A 22557-nucleotide genomic window follows, 5' to 3' on the forward strand; every position below is an offset into this window, starting at 1 on the left:
CTGTCTCCCACTCTGGGACCATCGGGCTAGAGCACTTGCGCGTGTCTGTGTGAATGTGTATGTGTGTGTGTCTGTCTGCGTCTCCTGTCGGGGCTCCCCGGCCCTTCTGGCTTGCTCGGCGCCACGTGGCCTAGCCCCACCCTTCAACAAAGAGACCGACGGGCTCCCGATTCAGTGGCATCATTCCTCTCCTAAAAGCTGCCAGGGGACGTCACTGCCCTGGAACCCCTGGGCCAATCAGGAGGCGAGGCGCAAGCTGTGACTCCTCCTGCTTCTCCCTAGGAATGGCCGCCCACCCCTCCCCCAACCGCAGCCAACCCGCCAGGTACCGGTGGAGACTGGGCCTGCTGTCTTACCTGCCGCATTTTTTACAAGGGAAAGTGTTCTCCTGATTCTGGGTCTTATTAAATGTCTCTGTTTTTTTCTTCTTCTCCGAAAACGGTAGTGCCCTTCGAGACTTCCCTGGCCCCTCCCTTGGCTTCTCTGAGGCCTGGCCACCCGCAGATCCAGGGGCGTTGGACTCGTGGCTTCGGAGGATGAGGATGTCATTGGCCTGGAGAGGGTCAAACGAGGAGAGGTGAGAGATTTAGGCAAGTGAGAATCCCCAATTCTGGAACATCAGCAAACAGCAGGCTTGTAAAGATCATGCAGTCCTGCCCAACGGTCCCCTAGCATCCTCTAGAATCTTTCCAGTGACAAGGCAGTCACTGCCTTTTTGGAAGCCCATTCCATCTTTGACCAGCTCTGTTTTTACAGATTGCTGGTACAGTAATTTGGTGGGACAGCCCTAGCTCTACAAGACAGGACTTCCTGATGCATCTAACAGGGGTCTTGGCTTGGACATGGCTTCATGTTTTCAGTATTTCATCTATGACATCATTCCATAAATAAGCTTCAAATCTATGTAACATGCCAGGTCACTCAGAGGGTACAGAGGGGACAGAAGGCCCTGCCACCAGAGAACTCAGTCTGAAGGGACAGACACACAGGCAGCTAGCTCATGACAATAGGGGCCACCATGGGAAATGCCAAGGAGGTAACAGAGAGCACAGGATCCCTGGTGTAGACCTGGAGAGGTGCTGCTCAGGGTATGCAAACCATGGACCTTGCGATATGGGAGACCCAGATGGCCATTAGAAGATACACGCGTGTGCACTGGATCAAACCCCATAGGAAAGCATTCATAAAAGTTCAGCAGAACTCAGTGGAGTGTATATACAAAGAACAGCTCTTAGAGGAGTGCTACCAAGGCTCAGAAGGGAGCAAACCACTGTGTCTGCAGTTTGGGAGAGGGGTTTCCTGCAAGGGTGTAAGTATACAATACAAGTTAAACTAACAAAGAGTCTCATACTAGTTTGCCAGCAGAGACTTCCCATGGGTCTGTCTCTTGTGGGGCCCTCTCCCTGTCTCTTGTGGAGCCAGGAACAGCTCTGGACAGTGTGTCTTGCTTCTCAGCCTGTGATGTGGTGGACAAAACACTGCACTAGGAGGACCTGGGGTGGGACCTCAGGCAAGTCACTTAGCATCTCTGAACCCAGTTTCCTCCATCTGCAAGGTGGGAGTCAACACTGTATGGGGTTATTATGAGGAATGTATGAGATGATGAACAGGAAAGCACCTTGCAGTCATGAATGAAGCACCATTATTGTTATTCTCATTGTCTCAGCTCCATTTCAGACACTTGTCAAAGACGCAGCTCTCTAAGGGGGAGCCCTGTTGAACTATAAGTCAGGAGTGCTTCCCAACCCTCCCACACACCTTCCAGATTTTCACAAAGCCTCTTTCCTCTGTGTCTTAGACAGAAAAGCAGAATAGTGAAAAATTAGTAGCAAATTCTGGAGTCAGGCTGCCTACCAGCTATCTTATCTTGGGCCTCAATCTCCTCATCTGTAAAATGGGAATGATGACAGTACCTACTACCTAGGTTTATGAGGATTAAATGAGTTAACAGCATAAAATATTTAGTACACTTCCTGCCATGATGATGACAATCATCATGATGTTCCTGTTCTGCCCTCCCTCCCACACCCCCAGGCCCAGCTCCAGCCATCCTCCTTGGCCCTGAGCTCCCCCAGGGGAGGCCAGACTCACCGACTCATTGGCCTGTAGTGTCTGTGTGGCTTTGACGGCTGCTGCCCGCCGGCTCCGCTCTCGCCCCTCTTCCTGCTCCCCCTTGTCCTGGGTCTCTGGCATCTCCTCCTCCCCCTCCTTCCTGGTCTCCTTTTCTTCCTTCTTGGGCTCTAGCCTCTCTTCATTTGGGGACTCTCTTCTGGGAGGAGGCACCCTTGGGAACTTCTGGGAAGTCTATGGGGGACGAGAACAGGGCAGTGAGCCCACAGCGTGGTCACACAGACATATACACTAATTCTGATGCAGCAAGGGGCTCATCAGCCCCGGCTAGTCCTGCCCGCCTTGCTTGGCCCAGCACAGCCTTCTGTGCTATGGCCCTGCACCCTTCCACAGCTAGTCTGCCTGTAAGAGGAGAGGCTTGAGGGCCTGGGAGCCCTCAGAATGAGACCAAGCTCTTGAGGTGGGGCTGGGGCATGGAGGGAACCTGCCCGTCCCACCCCACAGGCCACCTGTCTTCTTGGGTATATCCAAGAGGCATTCTTGGGATAGGATGGCCTGGTGGGGCCAGGCAGCCGCTTTGAGCTCCATTCTAAACTATCTTTGTAACGTTTTCTATCTCTCTACCCTCCTCTCATCTGCAAAAATGGGAACTAAATCACTCCCTGTCTTGGAGCAGCATGTCACCAAGTGTGGACTTGTGACCCTAACATATTAGGTGGATACATGGACACAGGATTAAATAACATTCTCTTTTCACAGAACTGAATAACATTCTCTTTTCAGTTCTCTTTCAACCCTGATTATGTCAAGGACAAAGCCTCAAATTGGCGTTAATGTGTCTTTTATACTTCTCTAGATTTAACAAGGAGAGGTCAGGCCTCATCTCAGAGGTTTGGCAGGTGGTAGTACCTGGCTAGAATTTCATAACATTGTTTGCTTTTCATATATATATTTATTTTTACCAGTACCTTCTGTGACAAGGAGCACTGGTTTTCTATTTATGATTGTGATATAAAGCTTCCCTTTAGAGTTGATTTAAAGAAAATTAAGTACTAGCACAAGTGGTGTGTGGACATGACAAAATTACTAATGGTGACATGTGGTAGAATGCAGATATAGCAGAATTCATAAAGGTGACATAAGAATGATTAAAGTTGAGGAAACAGTGTTAGAGGTCTGCTATGAGAGGACAACAAACTGATGCTGGTATGAACACTGTGGGAAATATCCCCAATGTTCTGCATCAACACAGTGTATCATTACAATGACACTGGCAGGTAGAGAGGTCAACCCAAAGGTCCAGGGCCAGTGCCCAGGACATCAACTCCCCGGGCTGTCGGGGGCACTGCCTTCCTCTCTCTCCCCTCCAGGGAGTCCTGGAGAGCTTGGGCTCACGTTCCCAGCTCAGCCTAAGCTGCTGAAGCTGGGGAGAGAATCACCTTAATATCCACTTCAACCTCTTCCTGGGCCGACTTTTCATCACTCGTATCCACATCCCCGAAGGTTAGCGTCCCATTGCGGCCAATCTTCACCTGCTTCTTGTAGGTGTAGTAGAACTCCACGCACTGGGCCACGGTCTTGGTCTGGATCTGGTTTGAAGCCAAAACTGAGGTCAGAGTTCCTGGTTCAGCTCACCTGCCTGGTGGCACTACAGCCTTTCTCATTCCTGCGTGGCCCCCCTTAACTTTAGTAAACACTAGATCCAGTAAACCCAGGAAATACAAGCACGTCTCCAATGTCTGCTGTGCACAAACCACTGACCAAGTCAATTAGCCAACACTTTACCATTTTTTTTACATAGAGCTAAAAAAAGACAACATGGAGCCACTGGGGAGATTTGAATACGGATTACGTATTAGAGAGTAGTATTATGTCAGTTTAAATTTCTTGGATGTGATAATGGTGCTTTGGTTTTGCAGGAGAATACCTTTGTTTCAGGAAATATTTAGGTCAAATGTCATGCTGTAACTTTTAATGATCAGTTAAAACAGAGAACACATGTGTATGTGAGTTTATTTATGGACACAGAGAGAGAACAAGTGTGGCAAATGTTAACAACTGGGAAATCTGACAGATATATGGCTGGTCATCATACTGTTCTTTCCATCTTTCTGTAAGCTTGAGATTTTTCAAAATGTAAAGTTAAAGAGGAAAAAGTCTGGGTACCATTCACATTCAAAGCCAGACTAGGCCCAGTAACACGGCCTCTCTACATTAATCCAGGCACACGATTTCATTCTTCTTCAGGGAGCAGTGTGGACAGAACTATCAAACTCCCTGATATCGGGGAGGAACTCAGGGGAGACTAACACGAAAGCCTTGGAAAACCTGCAGAGGAAGCAGGAGCTTAAGTCTTGTTCTAACTCTGTCACTGAATGGCTGTGTGGCCTGAGGCAAGTCTCTTGGTAGGTAATGAGTGGGGTGAGACCAAATGATCCTCCCAAGCTCTGAAACCCTAGCCCTCCTGTTTCACAAATCCCTTTGGCCACTGGGTTTGGTTTCTGGACGACTTCTCCCACCCCCACCACCCAGAGCAGAGTGTTTTCTCTGAGTCTCCCCTTTCTCCCCAGGCTTTCAGACAGCTCAGCCAGTTGCTGGGCTGCACTGGGAACTGGGGCGGTTCTGCCCACAGAGCCCAAGGGGTCAGTGAGGGCCCTCTGTGCGTAAGCAGGGAAAAGACATGACTCATCTCCCAGGAATGGGCAAGTCACAGATTCATTAATTAGATCCTGTTTACACTTTTACTATCAATTCCCTCTGATCATCTGTTTGCTTGCCTAATGGTCTGTTCTTTTCATTAAGGCATTAGCCAGCTTCCCAGGCATGCACTTCCCGGCAATACTGCCCAGTCAGGGAGCCCAGCAAACGACTGTCCTCACGACAGGGCCCTTGGAGGAGAACTCGTCAGCACTTGGTCCAGGCCCCAGGGCGTCCCTGGCACAACCTACTCCCAGGAGGAACGAGCACACTCTGGGAAGCCGTCTTCCCTCAGCTGTCTCAGGCTTTGTGACACAGAGCTGGTGGGAAGGCGCAAGTCCTCAGATTAGCAGAACACTCTCCCCAAAGAACGCGGGGTGGAGAGGACAAGAGAAATCTAGGAAAATTAGGCCCGGGTCTCCTCTACTCCATCAGCTGAGTTCCTGGAAGGAAGCCCCGGCCGCCCCAGGCTGACAGGAAGTGGGCAGAGGCCCCCCCATCACTTGCTGGCTCTCAGGATGACCTCTCCTCCCACATACTAACTGCGGCCTTTGAAGTACCCCAGCGCCTCCGATGGCTCTCCTGTGCCTGCCGCCCTCCTCCTCTTCCTCTTTCCCCTTAGGCAGGTCACTATTTTAAGTTCGGTGCTACTGGGTCTGGTGCCCACTCAGGCCCCTCTGGACTGAGACTTCAGGGTGTGGCCACACTACCCTAAGGTGAAGGAAGGTGGAACCAAGGTGGGGGGAAAGGCCTGATCATATCCCTTCTTGTGTTTAGAAAAATGTCTCTGAAGCTACTAAGTGGCACTGACCTGTTTTTTAACAGGGCTTGGGAAGTAATTGCAGGCTGCTCCTCCCCCAGCAGATGGTGGTGGTGCTTGTTTAGTCACTAAGTCGTGTCCGACTCTTGTGACCCCATGGACTGTAGCCTGCCAGGCTCCTCTGTCCATGGGGATTCTCCAGGCAAGAATACTGGAGTGGGTTGCCATTTCCTTCTCCAGGGGACCTTCCCACCCAGGGATTGAACCCTAGTCTCCTGCATTGCAGGCAGATTCTTTAGCAGAGGGAGCCCTCAAATCCTCCAGGGGCTTCTGCCCTTCTCTTGCCCCTGAAACAGAGCCCCAGCTCACCAGTTTCTGCACCAGAAAGAAATCCTTCTTGTAGATGGCAATGCCCTTGTTGAACAGCTTCCTCTCAGCCATCTTCCACTGGTCGGAGCCTGCAGGGCAAGGAGGGAGCATGGTAGGAGGGCGGGATGGGCCTGGGAGCACTGCGGGGGGCTGTTCTGAGCAGCGGAAAAGTGATGTCGTCCACCCACCGTCTCTGCAGGCACTCAGAGCTGGCTGCATATCCTGCTTCTGCCACTTACTAGCCATGCTGCTTAGCCTCTGAGCCTCACTTTCCCCACTTGTGAAAGTGTGAAATGGGATCTAATAATAGAAGCCACCTCACAGACAGCCTGTGGTGCAGACTGAGTAAAACCGTGTGTGCAGAAGCCTAGGTGCTCTGCCTGGCACAGACAGGATGCACCACCAGACGGGGCTGGATACCAGCGGCTACTATTGATTCTGCCACTTGGTCAATATCCTTCTGAAAACACAGTGCCCAGTATAAGACATGGCACTCCCCGGGCTGCTGCTCCTCATACCCATACCTCCTGGGCTTTTTTGCCCGAATGGGCTCCCACCTGCTGGAGCTCTTCTCCCTTCCCCTGCAGGGCACAGGAAGCCCCGTGAGAGCCACTCCAGCTCTGGGGTTCCCTCAGGCTGAATCTTGGCTTATCTGGCCCCCTACCTTTCCACCCCCGCCCCACCCCGGGTTGTGACTCAGCACTGAGCCCCACTGAGAGAGCCCTGGAGGCCCCCGGCCCACACCACCAGCCCACCTGTGTAGTGATAAGTTGCCAGTGGGTGGTTGTGGGGCCGCAGGGGCTTCTTCAGTAGCAGCTTATTCAGCGTTTCCTGAAAGGGAAGTGAGGAAAAGGTCAGGGCCCTGACAGGTTCTCAGTGGCCAAAATCCAGGACTCTGAGTAGGTGGGCACTTAACTCTTAACTGCAGAGAGGCAAGAGGTCTGGCAGGAGGGCAAGGTCACTGGGTTTGGGCCATTCGGGGTGTCTCAAGAGAGAACACCTGGTCCCCAAGGGAGCAGTCACAGATGGAGACGGCCCTCAGTGGACAGCCCTGTTTGAGCGGGGGAGAACCCACTACCCAGAGACTGTGGAGTGGACCCTGCACAGTGAAGTCTCGAGTTCAGAACCAGGGCTCCCTTGGGCCGACCCCCTACCATCCCCACCTTGGTCAGACCCTCCTGCCCGCCTCCGATCAGTTCCGCTGACAGGCCTGGCTCCTGGACCAGAGACACGGCTCCCTGCCGGCCTCCCCACGGGGCCCTCCTCCACCGGGGGGCAGGGTCTCACCAGGATGTCTCCCCTGGACTCGTGCAGACAGTGCAGGGCCAGCTCCTGGTTGGTGCCGGCTCCAGGGAAAATGCTGGAGCAGGCAGCTGTCAGCAGGTCTTCCACTGGGGGAGGGAGGAGAGAAAAGCACTTGCAGGGCTGAGCAGGGCCGGGTCGGGCTGGGGCCTTACCCCACCCATGGCCCAACAGCAGGCCCTTGCCTGCTGGCTTGTGGCCGCTCACCTTGCCTCTGCTTCTCCCGGCTGCTGTCCAGGACCTCCCATGGCTGCCACACCAAGTCAGCCTTGTGGGGGTCTGCAGTGGCCAGGGCACGGTCCCTCATCGAGGGGATTTCCGCTTGGAACCGGGAGCCCACATTGATCCGTCTGCAGGAGTAGAAAGGACAGGGAGTGAGGCCTCATTGTGTGGGGATGGGGAACCCGACTTTCTCCCTGGGGAATGGCGAAGGGGTGGGGAGTGGCTGAGCAAGGCTTCAGCTGCATGTGGGGGAATCCAGCTTCCTGAGGACAGCCTAGCAAGCGGCACCTGGTGCTGCCGGAGAGGCAAGGCCCAGAAGTTGCAAAGAGGAGAACCTCCAGGTTTACAGTCAAAGAACCGCTTGGACGGCCCTTCTGATTTCTTCGGAGGCAAATTCAAACTGGGCTGGTCCCTTTGCCTTCCCTGTGACTTCCACGTGGAAGCTGGGGTGGGGGGGTGAGTGAAGACCCTCAGCACAGAGAACCCTCCTCTTCCTTGACCTGCCCGTGTTCACTGGGCCCCAGCTGGCCAACCTCGCCCCCTGGGCCAGAGGCTAGGCTGCACTTACGGCTCAATGCTCACTGGGGTGGCCTCTCCCATCACAGAGAGGACAGGCGGGGTGACTTCGGCGCTATCTATGGGACAAAAAGTAGGTTAGGAGACAGCACCGTCCTCCCTCGAACACAGCCACCCTCCCCAGCCCGGGGTGGCTGCTCTGTATGCACAGGAGCCACAGCGGTGACTCAGTTTCACGCTGGGCAATCAGGCACCCTGAGTCCTGGCTCTGCAGCCTGCAACTGTGACAAGTAGCTGTGACTTTTAGCAAATATGTGGGTCCCTCCCTGTTCACACCTGCTACAAGGGGCCATTACTACCTATCCCCCTAAGATGATGTCAGGCTTCAATGATGCACAAAGCCCAGCCCGAAATCAATACTAGCTACTGTTATTACTACTACTACCAGTCACACTACTAGAGCTGCCCCGGGAGCTCCCACACGACAGCATCAAGTCCAACGTTCAACTACGGTTGCTCTAGTACAGGAGGCAGACACTTCCGCTACAGGAGCGAGGCGGTGAAGGAGACCGCTGTTTCGTAATTATCTCTTCACTTCCTGGCCAGGTTCTCTGCCTCAGTTTCCCCGAGCTAATCTTAATGCCCTTAATGCGAGCAAGACACTCCCTTAGCTCCACAAACAAAATCTGCTGACTCCTCTCTGCAACCTGAGAGGAAATCTCAAGTCCTCAGCTCAAGCGTCCAAGGCGGCTCCCCTGCCAACTCTGCCTCCCACCACCACCTTGCCTGGACCGTCCATCCCTCGTGGCCCCTTGCGCTCCCTGCACGTTCCACCTCCAGGCCTTTGCACCTTTCCCTTCGTCAGCCCAGGGCGCCCTCCCCACCCGCTTCCTAGTTCAAGTGCAGCTCTAGCCCCACCCTCTCTTCAGTAAATGCTTTCCTCACCACCAGGGCTAGCAACCTCTGCAGGCTCCCAAGCTTGAAGTCCGCTTCACTCACTGACCGCTGATTCCCATCCTGCCTGAATGCTTGCCTCCCTGCCTCCCAGGCCTCCAAGTCAACTCCCCAGGGACCCAGCACTGTCTCTGAAACACATCACGGCGTCCCCCATGTTACTTGGTGCCTCACAAGATCCGCTTCAGGCTTTACATCTAAGTGCAAGAAAAATACTCAAGGATGGACAGGACCTCTTCTCTGTCGCCAAGCTGGCCTCCGCAGTGACTTTCTTCTTGCACCACCCAGGGAGGGAGGGAAGCTTCCAAGCTTCCAGTTAGAAGTGGAAGAGCCAAAGGCGCATCAGCTCAGGGGCGAGTCATTTCTCACCCAGACACCAGGGGGCACCAGAGAGCCATGTCATGAGGAAGTCAGGGTCAGAGGTTAACACGGTGACTCACCCCTGTCCTATCTCTGGATAGGTTTACTTTTTCTTAATCCTTTCTATCACCCTGATAGGATTATCTCCTTTTTCCAGGGGAAATGTGGAGTGGACAACATTTTTTTAGCAATTCACCACCCAAGCCAGCCAAAATGTCTGCTCTGGGCCAAAATGACTGTTGAAGAGACCAGGGAGACAGAATCTGCCACATAATATTAAGAACGAATGTGACACATCAGAGACGATGTGAAGTGCTTTAGGTGTCTTAATGCATCTGAACCTCACCACAACCCTCTGAGGCAAGCTATTAGGCTGAGCCATGGGAAACTGCTGTTTGTGATTCTAAAAATAGCTGAACACATATTGGCATTTCATCATTAACCAAATACTACAAACGTCCTCACTTAAATACAGAAGAAACTGAGAGCCAGGGAGTTTAAATGCCTCCCACAGGGGATGTAACAGTAAATGGTGGAATTGGGGTTTAAGTCCAAGCAGCTGGGGTAACACCTCCTCTCCCCCACCCCAGGACAACCTCCTCCTCTCTCTCAGAAGACAGACAGCAGAGCCCCTTTCCCCACAGTATTCCGGCTCAGTCCCCAGCAGCCCTAAGCCCGAGTCTTCCCTGTCCACCACCCTCCTCCCCTCCACACTGCCTGCCCGCCACGGCTGCCAGGGGTGGGGCTGGTGGGGTGTCACTCACTAGACCGGAGCAGGGTGCGATGGGCACTCTTTGGCGTGATGGGAGGAGGGGCTGGGATGCTGCTGGTTGACATGATGGCATTGAAATAGAGTCCAGAGCCTTCCCGCACGGGGCTGAGGATAGGGGGTGGCGTGTAGGGGGGCAGCTCAAAGCTCCGCTCGGACGGGTGGTCGGCAAGGCGGACAGGGGAGCGCAGGTGGCTCTGGTAGGGGGTGATGTTGGAGTAGACGGGTGGGGCGATGAAAGTTCCCGCCTTGGTGGGGATGATCAGGGGCTCAGGTCTCGGCCGCTGCTTTGGTTTCCGCACTGAAGGCTCTCCCTCCAGCTTAACGTTCATGTCTTCAGCCTGGAGAAGGAAACAGAACCAAGACGGCTCAGCATCCCGCATCCTGGGAACACTGAAGTCTTGACCACTGCTTGCCAGTCTCACCTCCGGAACTCAGTCTGCCTACCACACCCACCAAGGCAAGCCAGAGACAGGGAGCGGGGTCGGCACACTGTCTGTCAAGGGCTAAATAGTAAATATTTTAGGCTTGTGGGCCACATACACACATTTGTCAATGCATAGTCTTCAGTCTTCTCCTGACCCCACCCCTACCCTACCCCCGCTCTTTTTAAATAATTCTTTGAAGTGTAAAAAACGAGTCTTAGGGCTGGATTTAGTGCACAGGCCACAGTTGCCAACACTTGCTGTGAAGTATGCTACAGGGCAGGGAACTACTGTGGTTAAGGGCCCAGGCACTGAGACTGGATCACTTGAACTGGGAGCTACTTCCTTTCCTTACCACTTAAAACCACTTAACTCTGTGCATTCTCGTTTTTAACATGGGAAGGACTTCCCTGGTGGCTCAGAGGTTAAAGCGTCTACCCGCAATGCGGGAGACCTGGGTTTGATCCCTGGGTCAGGAAGATCCCCTGGAAAAGGAAATGGCAACCCATTCCAGTATTCTTGCCTGGAGAATCCCATGGATAGAGGAGCCTGGTGGGCTACATTAGTCCATGGAGTCGCAAAGAGTCGGACATGACTGAGTGACTTCACAACAAATACCGACCCAATGGGGTAGCTAAGAGGACTAAATGAATTAATACACAGGGATCACTGAGAACAGCACCTGGTGCATAGTAGCTAGTCAGTACTGGCTGCCGTCACTACTTAAACCCCAAGTTCTACATTAGATGGAGGTCCATATCATGTGCCAAGACCCAAGCTGGGCATGTGCCCACATAGTGAACAGGACAGCCCTGTCCTTGAAGAACTTTCAAGACCCAAGCTGGGCATGTGCCCACATAGTGAACAGGACAGCCCTGTCCTTGAAGAACTTTGATTCTCATAGTCTTCGTCCTACGATCACCGGCTAGCCTACTTGTGCTGTCAAAAGTTAGCCCTCCTGGCTTACACTTCTGCCTGTTTGGTTTTCCTCGTGGGCCTCCACACAGAATAGAGGGCAGGGCTGTACAGGAATACAGGCCTCTCTTCGCTGCATCCCTACCCTCTCAAGAGAGAATGGGAGTCCGACAGGAGTGAGCAAGCAACCTCCATCACCTCCCTGGGTGCGCATGGACTGAGTGGGCCCAGGAACCACAGGCTTTCTGCCCCTTTCGGATTCCAGCTCCCACAAGACCTTCCAGCGGAGGGCCCGGACTCCCCATAAGGTCTTGGCCTTGTCTTTTAGCCATTTACACCCTCTCTGCTGTTCCACAGACTAGGAAGAAATGACACTGTTCATTTCCCCCCCTACTTAGGGGCACAATATGATTGCAAAAAAAAAAAAAAAAAATGCAATGGAGCCAAAAGCCCCCAAACTTGCTAGACAAGAAATCCAACCTAAACCCAGTTAGCAGTAATGTTTTGTGATTTTATAAGGAAAATGGATTTAAACTATTCTATTAATTATTTGACTATATTTTTCATATTGATTTTTTCAATGACAATGTGATAATGATATCATGGAAGGAAGGAAAGAAAGAAACACAAAAGAATTCTTATGTATAATATGATGTACTTCAGATACAAAAACAAAGTATTTATGTTTAGAATAATGTGATGTTTGGGATTTGCTTCAAAAAAAAAAAAAATCCAGTGGCAGGAAGAAGTGAAAGTACAAATGAAAGAAGATTAGTTGCATTTTGAAAACTGTAAAAGAGGGTGATGGGTAGATATTAGGATTCATTTTACCACTCTATTTTTGCACATGATCAAAAATGTCCATAACACAAAGATAAAGAGAGAGAAAGAGATGGACGGACCTCCCCAAAAGCCTAGTGTAGACAGAGCCTCAGGCAGGAAATAAGAGATCCAAATTCCAGGGCTAGCTCTGCCACTACTTGGCTGTATGATCTTAGATAAGCCCCTGGCCTTGCTGGGACCTATTTCTTCATCTACAAAATGGGCATGTTGAACAGTGTAGTTGCTTAGGCTCTGTCCTGCCATCCTTAGACAAGCTGCCCAGGCCTCCAGCCTCCACCACAATCTTTCCCACAACCAGAGAACAAGATTCCAGAGAGCAGAGACTATGCTGCTCATGAAAATCTTGGAGCTCTCTTTTGTGTTACAGACATTAGGCATGCAGGCCAGCTCTCCAGCTGAGAATGACTAAAAAATCCAGATTCAATACAAAGCCACATTTCTGTGGGTATTCAAGAGAGCTGAGGAGTTGGCAAAGAATTAAAGTGCCAAGGTCCAGGGAAAAGAGGAAAGCCAAAAAGGTGAGTCCAGCATTTGCAATTGTGTTTTCCTGAGAGAGATGCTGTTATGGAAGAGACAACTGAGAGGCTGAAAAACGGAGCAGAGCTTTTAATAAATTCAAGGAGCCATCAGAATAAAAACTGGGGCTTAGAGCTTGCCAAAGGAGGAGAACCTGGTAAACCTGTAGGCTCTTTGGGACTCCAAAGGGCGATATCCTTGGAATAAAAGTGAATCAGAAATAGACTAGTTCTCAAGTGGAATAATGCCTAGCTTCAAACTATCTGATTATGTTAAAGCAATCCAGGATTGCCTGTGCTCTTTGCTACCTGTCAGATGCAAAGACAGATCCTCTCCAGGAGAGGAGAATATCATCCAGAGTCTTTAATTATCTCCAGCAACTTTTCATATATAATGTCTGACATTCAATTAAAAATAACCAGATATACAAGAGAGCAAGATGGGATTTAAAAACAAGAAATAGCAGATAATAGACCCAGATCCACAGGGATCTCATTAATGGAGTTATCAGATATAAACTTTAAGAAAACTATGCTTGGGAATTCCCTGGTGGTCCAGTGGCTAGGACTCAGCACTTTCACTGCTGGGGCCCAGGTCAATCTCTGGTCAAGGAACTAAGATCTCATAAGCCATGCAGTGCACCACCCTCACCCCCCCAAAAAAAGAGGAGAAAAGAAATACATGCTTAAGTTATGCAATAGAATAAAAGGCATTGTTGAGAGTCTCATCAAAGAACTAGAAACTTTAAAAATGAACCAAATGAAAATTCAATAACTGAAAAATAACTAAAAACAAGAGTATAATGAATGAGCTTGACAACATATTATACATATCTAAAGAGAGAATGGCTGGACTGATACATAGGTCAGACTAAGAAAAAAAATAACAGAAAACATAGAAAATTGAAGGACAGATAAAATATGGGATACAGTGAAAAATTCTAACAAAATGTGTAACTGAAGTCCCATAGGAGAGGAGAGAGAAAATGGAGCAGAATATTCAAGAAGCACTCTAAACAAGATAAATACAAAGAGAATAATATTTAGGTATTACAGCAAAACTGCTGAAAACCAATGACAAAAAAAAATCTTAAAGCAACAGGGATAAAAAGATACTTTACATTCAAAGGAGCAATAATAAGGGTTATAGTAACTTCTCAACACTGTAACTATAATAGAAGCCTGAAAACAATCAATGGAATGACATCTCTAAAGTGCAAAAAAAAAAAAAAAAAAAAACTCACCAAAAACCTACCAATACAGACTTTTCTATCCAGCAAATTTATTTTTCAAAAATGAACATGAAATAAAAACATTTTCAGAAAATCAAAGACTAATAAGATTTATTATTAACAGACTCACACTAAAGGAAATACTAAGGGATGTTCTTCAAACAGCATATAAATGATTTGAGATGGAAACTTGGAGGTACAAGAAATAAAAAACAACAAAACAATCTACATACATGAATAAATCTAAAATAAACAACTGAACAAACCAGTAATATTATAATGCCCTGATAATGTTAAAATATATAGAGAATGAAAATTCATGTCAGTAATTCTATGAGTTAGGGATTAGGGGAAAATGGAGTTAAAGGGTTATAAGAACTCTGCATTGTCTGAGAAGAGGTAAAGCACTAACTTACATTAGATTTCAATAAGCCAAGAATGCATTCTCTAGGAAACAGAGAATTAAGCTCTAATGTCATAAGGCATTCACTGTGTAATAAGTTAACCTCTCTGCAATGCATCTAGAATGGTACCAGCTATGTAACATCCTCCAGATAATTGAGAAAATGGTCACTCAAATCCCTTTCTGTAGGGCTTAGTTCTCTCATAGAACTCCAGGTTAAAAAAAGGCTGCTAGGGTAATCACTGAAGGAGTAATACATTAAGTATATAACTAATAAAGTAATAAAGAGGGGAAATGGAATAACAAACTCAATCAATCCAAAGGAAAACAAAAAAGAGGGCAGTGGGGGGGGGTGGGGGGGGGCAGAAAAGGTACCTGGCAGATTTAAACAGAAGTTTATCAGTAATTACATTAAATGTAAACCATATCAAAGCTCTAACAAAAAGGCAAAGATTGTTAGAACAGATAACAACAAATGCTAATTACATGCCACTTGAAAGATACACCTTAAGTAGAATGATATGGAAAGGCTGACAGTAAAAAGATAAAAAAAGTACAGATCCCATCCTCCCACCCACACTAACCAAAAGAAAGTGATATACCTGACAAAGCAAACTTCACAAGGCAAAAAACTACTAAAGATAAAACATCTCATGATAGTTTCTATTGCAGTTCTAAACGAGCCTGCAACAAACACTGCATCAAAGTGTATAAAACAAATACTGACAGAACTAAGAAGAAACAGACAAAACCTCAATCTTAGTGGGAGATTGCAACACACGTTTGTACTGACAGAACAAGTAAACATTTCTACATCCCAGAACAAGTAAACATTTCTAGTCCCAGAGCTCAGCACAGGGCCTGACCCATATAACAGGCCCAATCAAAATTTGTTGACCTGAAACAAAAGAGACTCACACACCCTGGATTTTCCTAAACAGCCCACATTTCAAATATAAAACTGTTTCTTTGTCCTCTATAAGTGCCATTTGTCCAAAAGTTCCGTTTGGAAAATGTAAATAATATCCCCATGGGGGCTTGAATCCCTCCTATACTGTCACGGTCTGCTTTTTCCCATATATCACTACTAAGACATCAGGAGCACTCAGGTACGGAGCTGTTTGCACGGGGCACCTCTCATACCTGAGCTGGGGCATCAGTCCCAGGGATACGGGTGGACCGCCGGCGGGTGACAATGACTGACGGCTTGTGTTCAGCGGGGTTCTGCTCGGGACCCTTTCCATCCTCATCAACACCTCCAGCTTGGGCTGCCTCAGTTGGGTCCACTGCCCGCACAGGCACAGACACTGGGATGATGAGGGGTACCATCCCGCTGTCCTCTCGTGCTCGCTTGGCTAAGGAAGGCTCAGAAAACTCCACTCCACATTTGGTAGTTGAAGCCAACACACTTTTCCTCTTCTCCTCAGAGCCACTGGCATCCTGGAGAAGGGGAGTGAGAGGAAATGAAAATGCAGATTGTTAGAAGGTAAGTCCTGATCTGTTGGTCCGGGTCTCCTAGTCCCATTGGACTCAGGCTCAAACACCCAGGATGGTTCCCAATGGTCCACGGAAACGTGGCCTTTCCCTGACCACCTTTCCCCCACCATATACCCAAACATTTTTCATAACCTCCCTTCTACCAGGTTCTCCCATCTTGGCCTGAAGCAGAAGTCCCCAGATGGCCATCTCAGGCCACAAATGGCTCACAGACATATTATGTTTGGCCTAGACAGTGAGCGGCATGTGAAATAGCATCTACATACTCAAAACATATCTCTGCAAAAGATAGTAAGCAAGGAACCTGTGGAAAAGTAAGGGTGGTCTTCGTTATCTTTCTCCCCACTGGCAGCTGGCTGAAGTCAATTCTGCAGCCTCCTACACAAAGGTCTGGCTATACAGGTTTTGGGGATTGAGACCGCTTGTGAAGGAAGGGGCAAACACTGGCTTTGGAGTCAGATGCTAGCTTCTATCCTACCTTTATGACCCTGGGAAATCCCAGCTGGGCTTTAGTTTCTTTAGCAATAAAATGGGGTAAATGCCAGCATCCCAGCATCCCTCCCATAAGGTTTGATGAGAAACTACTGGGGATCAAGGATAAGAAACTCCAAGTACAACACAGGTGCTCAAATTCTATTAATTCTTCTTCCCCGTTTAGACTGTCTTTTCTTTCAAATCAACTTTTTTGCAAGATAATTAACATGCAACAAACAGCAACTATTTTTAATTATAGTTTGGTGCAGTTTGACAAGTATAACCCCTTGTGTAACCATGACCACATTCTTGTCGTTTAGCATACTAGGTCTGGAAATGTTTCACCTCCCCCTACTCCCAACCCTGCAAGACCCAAATGAAGAAGGCAACCCACTGCAAAGTGCACTGCATTGCCCTGCCTAAAACCCTGCATGTGAATAAAACCCATCTTCCCTTCAGGTGTGGATACACCTACATATCCATGAAGACTCTTTGCATGTGGTAAGTTCAAAACTCTCTGAAATGGATGGGTTCTTTCATTTCATTGAAGGGAGAAAAATGCCCTTGTGGACTTGTATTCCCTTGCTCTCCCCTGGCTCCAGACACGGCTCACCCTGCCCTCTGCCGGGTCTGCCCCCAGCCCCTGCCACTCACCTTTGTGTTCTGCAGCGAGGCCAGCTCCACTGCCTTCTGGGCCAGGGTCAGCAAATTGGCCTCCTGGGATGCCCGGCGCCTCCGTCGGGTGCTCTGGATCACCCCACTCCGTAGCACCTGCCCACAGTCCCCTGTGCCCACCGCCCGCATGCCCTCCTCACCGCCCATGGCGGGAGCCTCCCGCTCCCGACCATTGGGTGCCAGTCTCTCCCCGTCTGACAGCAACTGCGACTCCCTCAGCTCCAGCGGGAACCCCAGAGCTTCGGGATGGGGCTGCCCCAGGGAGCCAGGTGGCGGCTGCTGCGGGGCCCAGTGATGTAGGAACAGGTTGCTGGCGGGCTCCTGCCCGGGCTGGGTGCCAGCCCCATCCAGGGCAGTGGAAGGCAAGACGCCCTCCTTAGAGAGGCGGCGGGAACGGCGGGGGAAGGCGATCTGGGCCTGAGGTAGCACAGGCTGCGGGGCTGCCTCCTGCAGGAGGGCCTTGCGCAGTTCCGGGTTCATGTCAGGGTTGGGGGGGAAGGGGTAGGGTGCCATGCTGTGGTGAGCCAGGTGGGACTGCCCCAGCGGCCCGGCCGGCTGCAGGCCAAAGTCCTGGGGCTGCTGAGAGGGTGGTGGCTGCTGCATGGAGTAGAAGTTCTCGAACAGCTGCATCTGGGGCAGGGCCGCCTGCTGCTGCTGCTGCGGCGGCGGCTGCTGCTTCTGGGGCGGGAAGGCCCCAACGGGGTTGGGGGGCGGTGGGCCCTGCCGGAAGACCTGCCGGTTCACCTGGTGGCCGAACGCCAGCTGGAAGGGCTGCAGGGGCAGCGTCTGGTTTGGGGGCTTCTTGGCCACGTGGAAAGAGTTCAGGGGCGCCTGGGGCCGCCCCACCTCCAGCTGCACCTTGGGCGGCACCATGGGCCGCACGGCGTTTCCGTAGCGATCCAGTTGCGGCCCGCCTCCCTTCTCCCGCTTCAGCGGCTCCGGGTGGTTGTAGTAGGTAGAGACCCCCATGCCAGGATGAGGGCTCCCCTTGGGTCCGCTGTAGAGGGGCAGGCTGTGGCGGTTCCATGTCGAGTGGGGTGGAGGCTGGCCCGGCTGCTGCTGCCAGCCGCTGTCGCTAACACCCCCGCCCCCTCCGCGCTCTGGGCCCCGCCCCGGAGCCATCACGGAGTTGGGCCACTTGACCGAGCCCACCTGCTGGGACAGCATGGTCCGCTCAGACCCGTACACCACAGAGTTGAGCAGGGCCAGGCTGTTGGAAGGGGGCAGTTCTACCGGCTGGGAGTGGGCAGCGGCCCCTGCTGGACCCTCGTGGGCAAAGTAAGGCTCCTCCTTCACTCTTGACTGCGGAGGAGCCGAGGGCTGCTGGGGGGCTTGCAGGGGCTGAGGCTGCTCCTTGGGAGCTGGTTCTTGGTCCCCAAAGAGGCAACGCTTCCGCTTGTTCTGAGCCTTGGGCTGGGCCTGGAGGTTCATGGTGTGGCCAACGGGGGCCCCCGGCAGTGAGACCTACTTCACCAGTCGCCCATCCCCTGGGGGATGGTCCTGCTGGAAGCCGGGCACTAATCCAGCAGCCAGAGGTGGGGCCAGAGGAAATGCTGGATGATGTGGTCAGGCACAGGGAGGAAGAACGGCGGGCTCTTCCTTCCTTTCTGCGGAGAGGCTCTTGGGCTCCTCTACTTGTCCCGGGTCATGATGCTCCGCAGGGCCCTGGAGCCTGCAGACAGAAGAACAGCAACAGTGTCAGCCGCAGCCTCCCAAGGATGCCCCCAGAGGTCAGTATGCACGTGAGGGGAGGGCCTTGAGGGTCCTGCAGCTCCGTTGCCTCCTGGGGACAAGCTCAAGGCCACAGACTGACCATGGCGAGGCAGGAGCCAGAGCCTTAGGGGAGCGACCAGGAGGCAGCAACATCTCTCAGGGTGCCCTAGTCCCACCACCTCGCCCTCCTGGTTAGCGTCCAAGATGGCTCATTTGGTTGTGTAACTTCCGCTTGGCACAAAGGCACCTGCCAAGGAGGCAAGCTGGGGCTGAGATCCAGCCTGAGCCCCTGCAGTCAAGCTGGGATCGGGGTGACAAGGGCCATATGGGGTTCCCTTCTCCTCTGAAGCCAGGCCTCAGCCCGCTGGGCAGCCAACCAGGTCCTCTCACATCTCGGTCTAGCAGTGGCCTCCCCAACAGAGCCAGCGGGATTTTTTTTTTTCAGCCAGTGCCTCCTCTGACGCTCCATGCACATCTCAGGCAGGAAATGGAGAAAATAGGAGTTGCAGCTGCAGGGTCGGGAGCCCCACCAGGCCCTTGCAGAGTCAAGGCCCAAGACTAGGCTGCCGTCCCTCTGCACAGAGGTGAGGCCCCAGAAGGGTGTGTGTGCAGTCCTAACCCCACCCCTGGGAGGAGCTGCTGGGTGGGACTGTGGCAGCCACAGTCTTCCCCAAAGGAGCAGGGAACCTGTTTTGCAACCTGGGCTGGCAGTAGACAGGATGCAGCCCAGTAGCTGGTCAGCAGTCCCCGCCCACCCTCTTCCACCGCCAAAGAGCTCCTGGCATCTTGAGCAAAGAACAGCATAGCTGTGATAATGAGGGGAGGCGGATTTCTATAACACAAGTCCTGAAGGCTTCTCCCAGACACGGCATGACCAACGTGCTCACAGTGTTCCTATGTTTGCTTTGTAACTTGATTTAAAAGCAACAACAACCCAGGTCATCCTTTTTATCCTGTTACTGAACAGAAGGCATCCAGACCAGTATTTTACAATTTACGTATGTTTTTATTATTTGCATGCAAGTTATAACTTACACCTAGACTGTGCATGTATTTTTGAAGAATTTTTCTTTCTTCGGTGAGGGTTGGTTTCATTTTTTTGTTTTGTTTGCCTCTCTGGGAAGTTGGTGAGGGTGAGAGCTAGCTACAGGCCCACCTCTTGCCCACACTAAGATTCGGATCCTGAGCCACTCAAGTCTAGAAGGGAGGGGAGGGGAGGGGAGGGAGCTCGGGAAGCCCGCCCCACCCCCGTTTCCCCCCCCCCCCCCCCGCCCCCAGCCCCGTGAATACATCTGCAGGTCCCAGCTGAATGACCTCGGCATCAGAGCCTAGACGCCCCAGGTCACCAAGAGCAGCCTGGGGAGTTCGCAGGAAACCAGCCAAGGGGCGCAGAGGCGGGCCGGCTGGGTTGGGGGCAGCTCCGGTGTGAAGCCCTGGCTGCACCCAGCGTGGCCCGGGCCGCGGGGAGGCGGCAGTGCTATCGCTCCTCTGCAGGCTTCCGCAGCTCCCTTCCCCTCCCGCAGCGGCTGTGACTCACTCCGGCCCCCTGCTGCCTTTCACTTTCACCCAGCACCCAGAAGGGGAGGAACTTCCTCCTCCATTTCCTTCCCCAGCTCCCGGCCCTGCTGTGAGCGAGAGCGGCTCCCCGAGCGGCATCCCCTTTGTCTCGCCTGTGGAAGCTGGGGGAGGGTGAGGAGGGTATCCAAGTGACCCAGGCGCCCCCTCACCCACCCCCTGCCACACCCCGCGAGGATTTGGGAGGCAGAGAGCGCCGAGGCCACAGAAACCACCTTCTAAACAAACCCCTTTCTCTTGCTTTTAAACTCTCACGCCCTGACGGCCAAGCCAGCACACAGAGCAGAGAGAGAGAGACCCAAAAGCCCCCCCCAGACCGAAAACAAGCCTGGGCGTCAGGGTGAAGCTGCAGGGTGGGACTGTCCCGGCCATAGGAGTTGGCTCTGCCTCTCCAATCAGAATGAAGCACTACAAGACAGAGGAAGGAAGGACATGCTGCGTGTGTGTGTGTGTGTGTGTGTGTGTGTGTGTGTGCATGTGTATGCGTGTGCGTGTGTGTGTAAGGGGGGTATGAGGGGGAGTTGGCAGGTCCACGTACAAGACAGAGGAAGGAAGGGCATGCTGCGTGTGTGTGTGTGTGTGCGTGTGTATGCGTGTGAGTGTGTCTGTAAGGGGGGTATGAGGGGGAGTTGGCAGGTCCACGTACAAGACAGAGGAAGGAAGGACATGCTGCGTGCGTGTGTGTGTGTGTGTGTGTGTGTATGCGTGTGAGTGTGTGTGTAAGGGGGGTATGAGGGGGAGTTGGCAGGTCCACGTACAAGACAGAGGAAGGAAGGACATGCTGCGTGTGTGTGTGTGTATGCATGTGCGTACAAGTGTGTGTGCATGCGCGTGAGTGTGTGTGTGTAAGGGGGGGTACGAGGGGGAGTTGGCAGGTCCACGTGCCTCCAGGGAGCAGGGAGCCTCCCCTCCCCTGACAGAGCAGGCACACAACACCCCCCACCCCACCCCAGCCCCACTGCCTGGTGAGCCGCAGTACAGGCTTGGGGCTTGGAGGAAGGGAAAGCCCACGTGGCCCATGGGCCCGGGTGCACGTGCCTCATGGAGGTGCCCAGGCACAGGCATGGCCGCTCAGCGCAGAGGGGTTGGGGTTGGGATTGGGGCTGGGGAGGTCGGGGTGGAGTCTGAGAAAGGGCATCCGAGGCAGAGCTGCTTCTGCCCCAGTCCCATGCTGGCTCAGCCGCAGCTGTTGGGTCTGCCGCCCACCCCCTACCCTGCCCATCAGGGAGGACCTTGACTCCTCACACCACAGCAGGTTTTCAAAGCTGCCGGGCCAGGGGCTGGTTGAGAAAAAAATCAAAGGGGCCAAGTCTGGGGAGGCTGAAGCTTCTACAGAGGCCTCCCTGTCACCCCCCACTGGAACGCTGCTCATAATGCTAAGAGCACAGATACCCACGCCTGCGACCCTCAAGGAAAGATCATTACGTGGGGGGATGGGGAAAAGAGTGGAAAACGCCCGAGAAGCCCAGTGGTAGGAGGGGAGGACACACCAAGACAGCAGGGCAAGAAGCAGTAGTGGTGGCGGTAGTCAGTGGAGAAGTAGTAGTATTTATAATGATACGAACAACAAGAGTGCACCGTGCCAGGCAGATCCTAAGTACTCTGCACATATTTAATTCCCACAACAGCTTTATAAAGTAGCATGAAGCCAAAACATGAAGCATTGTTATTTAAACCTCTATTTTCCAGGTGAGTTAGGCTCTGAAGGGCTGAATAACTCGCCAAAGGTCACACGGTAATGATCCTACAGAGCCGGGGCTTGAACTCCAAGACCAAGTTCTTATTCCCCATCCCCAACACACGCTGCTGGGCTTCCCTCCTAACAGTTGGTAAATCATCTGCCTGCAATGCAGAAGACCTGGGTTGAATTCCTGGGTCAGGAAGATCCCCTGGAGAAGGAAATGGCAACCCACTCCAGTATTTTTGCCTAGAGAATCCCATGGACAGAGGAGCCTGGCAGGCTACAGTCCATGGGATCGCAAGAGTCGGACACAACTTAGTGACTAAACCACTACCACCAAGGCATGCTGCTAAGACACCAGGAACCTCTCTGCATACCACCCTCCCAGAGCACAGCAAGAATTGTCTGGACACGGATCTCCCTCCTCACTGGTGCTGGGAAGCCCCTTAACTGAACAGGTAAACATCTCCTATTCTGCCCCAGTTACAGCTTAGGCCCTCAGACCTGCAGAAAGAGAAGGAAGGGGGGTGGGGGACCCATACCACAGAGGCGCCAGCTGCCGTGGGAGGTCCACCCACAGGGAGGACTTG

The 22557-nt window shown here is 52.1% G+C and overlaps 1 protein-coding gene and 1 long non-coding RNA gene across 5 annotated transcripts in view; one reads left to right on the top strand and one right to left on the bottom strand.

The window, feature by feature from the left end:
- MIDEAS (mitotic deacetylase associated SANT domain protein) overlaps positions 1–22557 on the bottom strand; it is a 68923-nt gene that overhangs the window by 3565 nt on the left and 42801 nt on the right. For all 3 annotated transcript variants that reach the window (XM_020906861.2, XM_020906859.2, XM_020906862.2), the window contains 11 exons: positions 16978–18670; positions 15496–15792; positions 10015–10360; positions 7989–8055; positions 7406–7548; positions 7184–7287; positions 6652–6727; positions 5897–5985; positions 3510–3659; positions 2092–2304; positions 357–553 (listed from right to left, as the gene is read on the bottom strand). In XM_020906861.2, the coding sequence (XP_020762520.2) occupies positions 357–553; positions 2092–2304; positions 3510–3659; positions 5897–5985; positions 6652–6727; positions 7184–7287; positions 7406–7548; positions 7989–8055; positions 10015–10360; positions 15496–15792; positions 16978–18429 (3134 nt within the window). In that variant the 5' untranslated portion in view covers positions 18430–18670. The remainder of the gene's footprint in view (positions 1–356; positions 554–2091; positions 2305–3509; positions 3660–5896; positions 5986–6651; positions 6728–7183; positions 7288–7405; positions 7549–7988; positions 8056–10014; positions 10361–15495; positions 15793–16977; positions 18671–22557) is intronic.
- On the top strand, positions 492–16801 carry LOC110146178 (uncharacterized). Of its 2 annotated transcripts, none has more exons than XR_011488371.1 (4): positions 492–577; positions 10360–10479; positions 15780–15838; positions 16644–16801. It is a non-coding gene; the product is annotated as an uncharacterized lncRNA (long non-coding RNA). The 2 variants fall into 2 exon arrangements; XR_011488372.1 differs by lacking the exon at positions 492–577 and adding an exon at positions 837–1309.

The sequence above is a fragment of the Odocoileus virginianus genome, chromosome 6, assembly GCF_023699985.2.
Source record: "Odocoileus virginianus isolate 20LAN1187 ecotype Illinois chromosome 6, Ovbor_1.2, whole genome shotgun sequence".
NCBI lineage: Eukaryota > Metazoa > Chordata > Mammalia > Artiodactyla > Cervidae > Odocoileus > Odocoileus virginianus.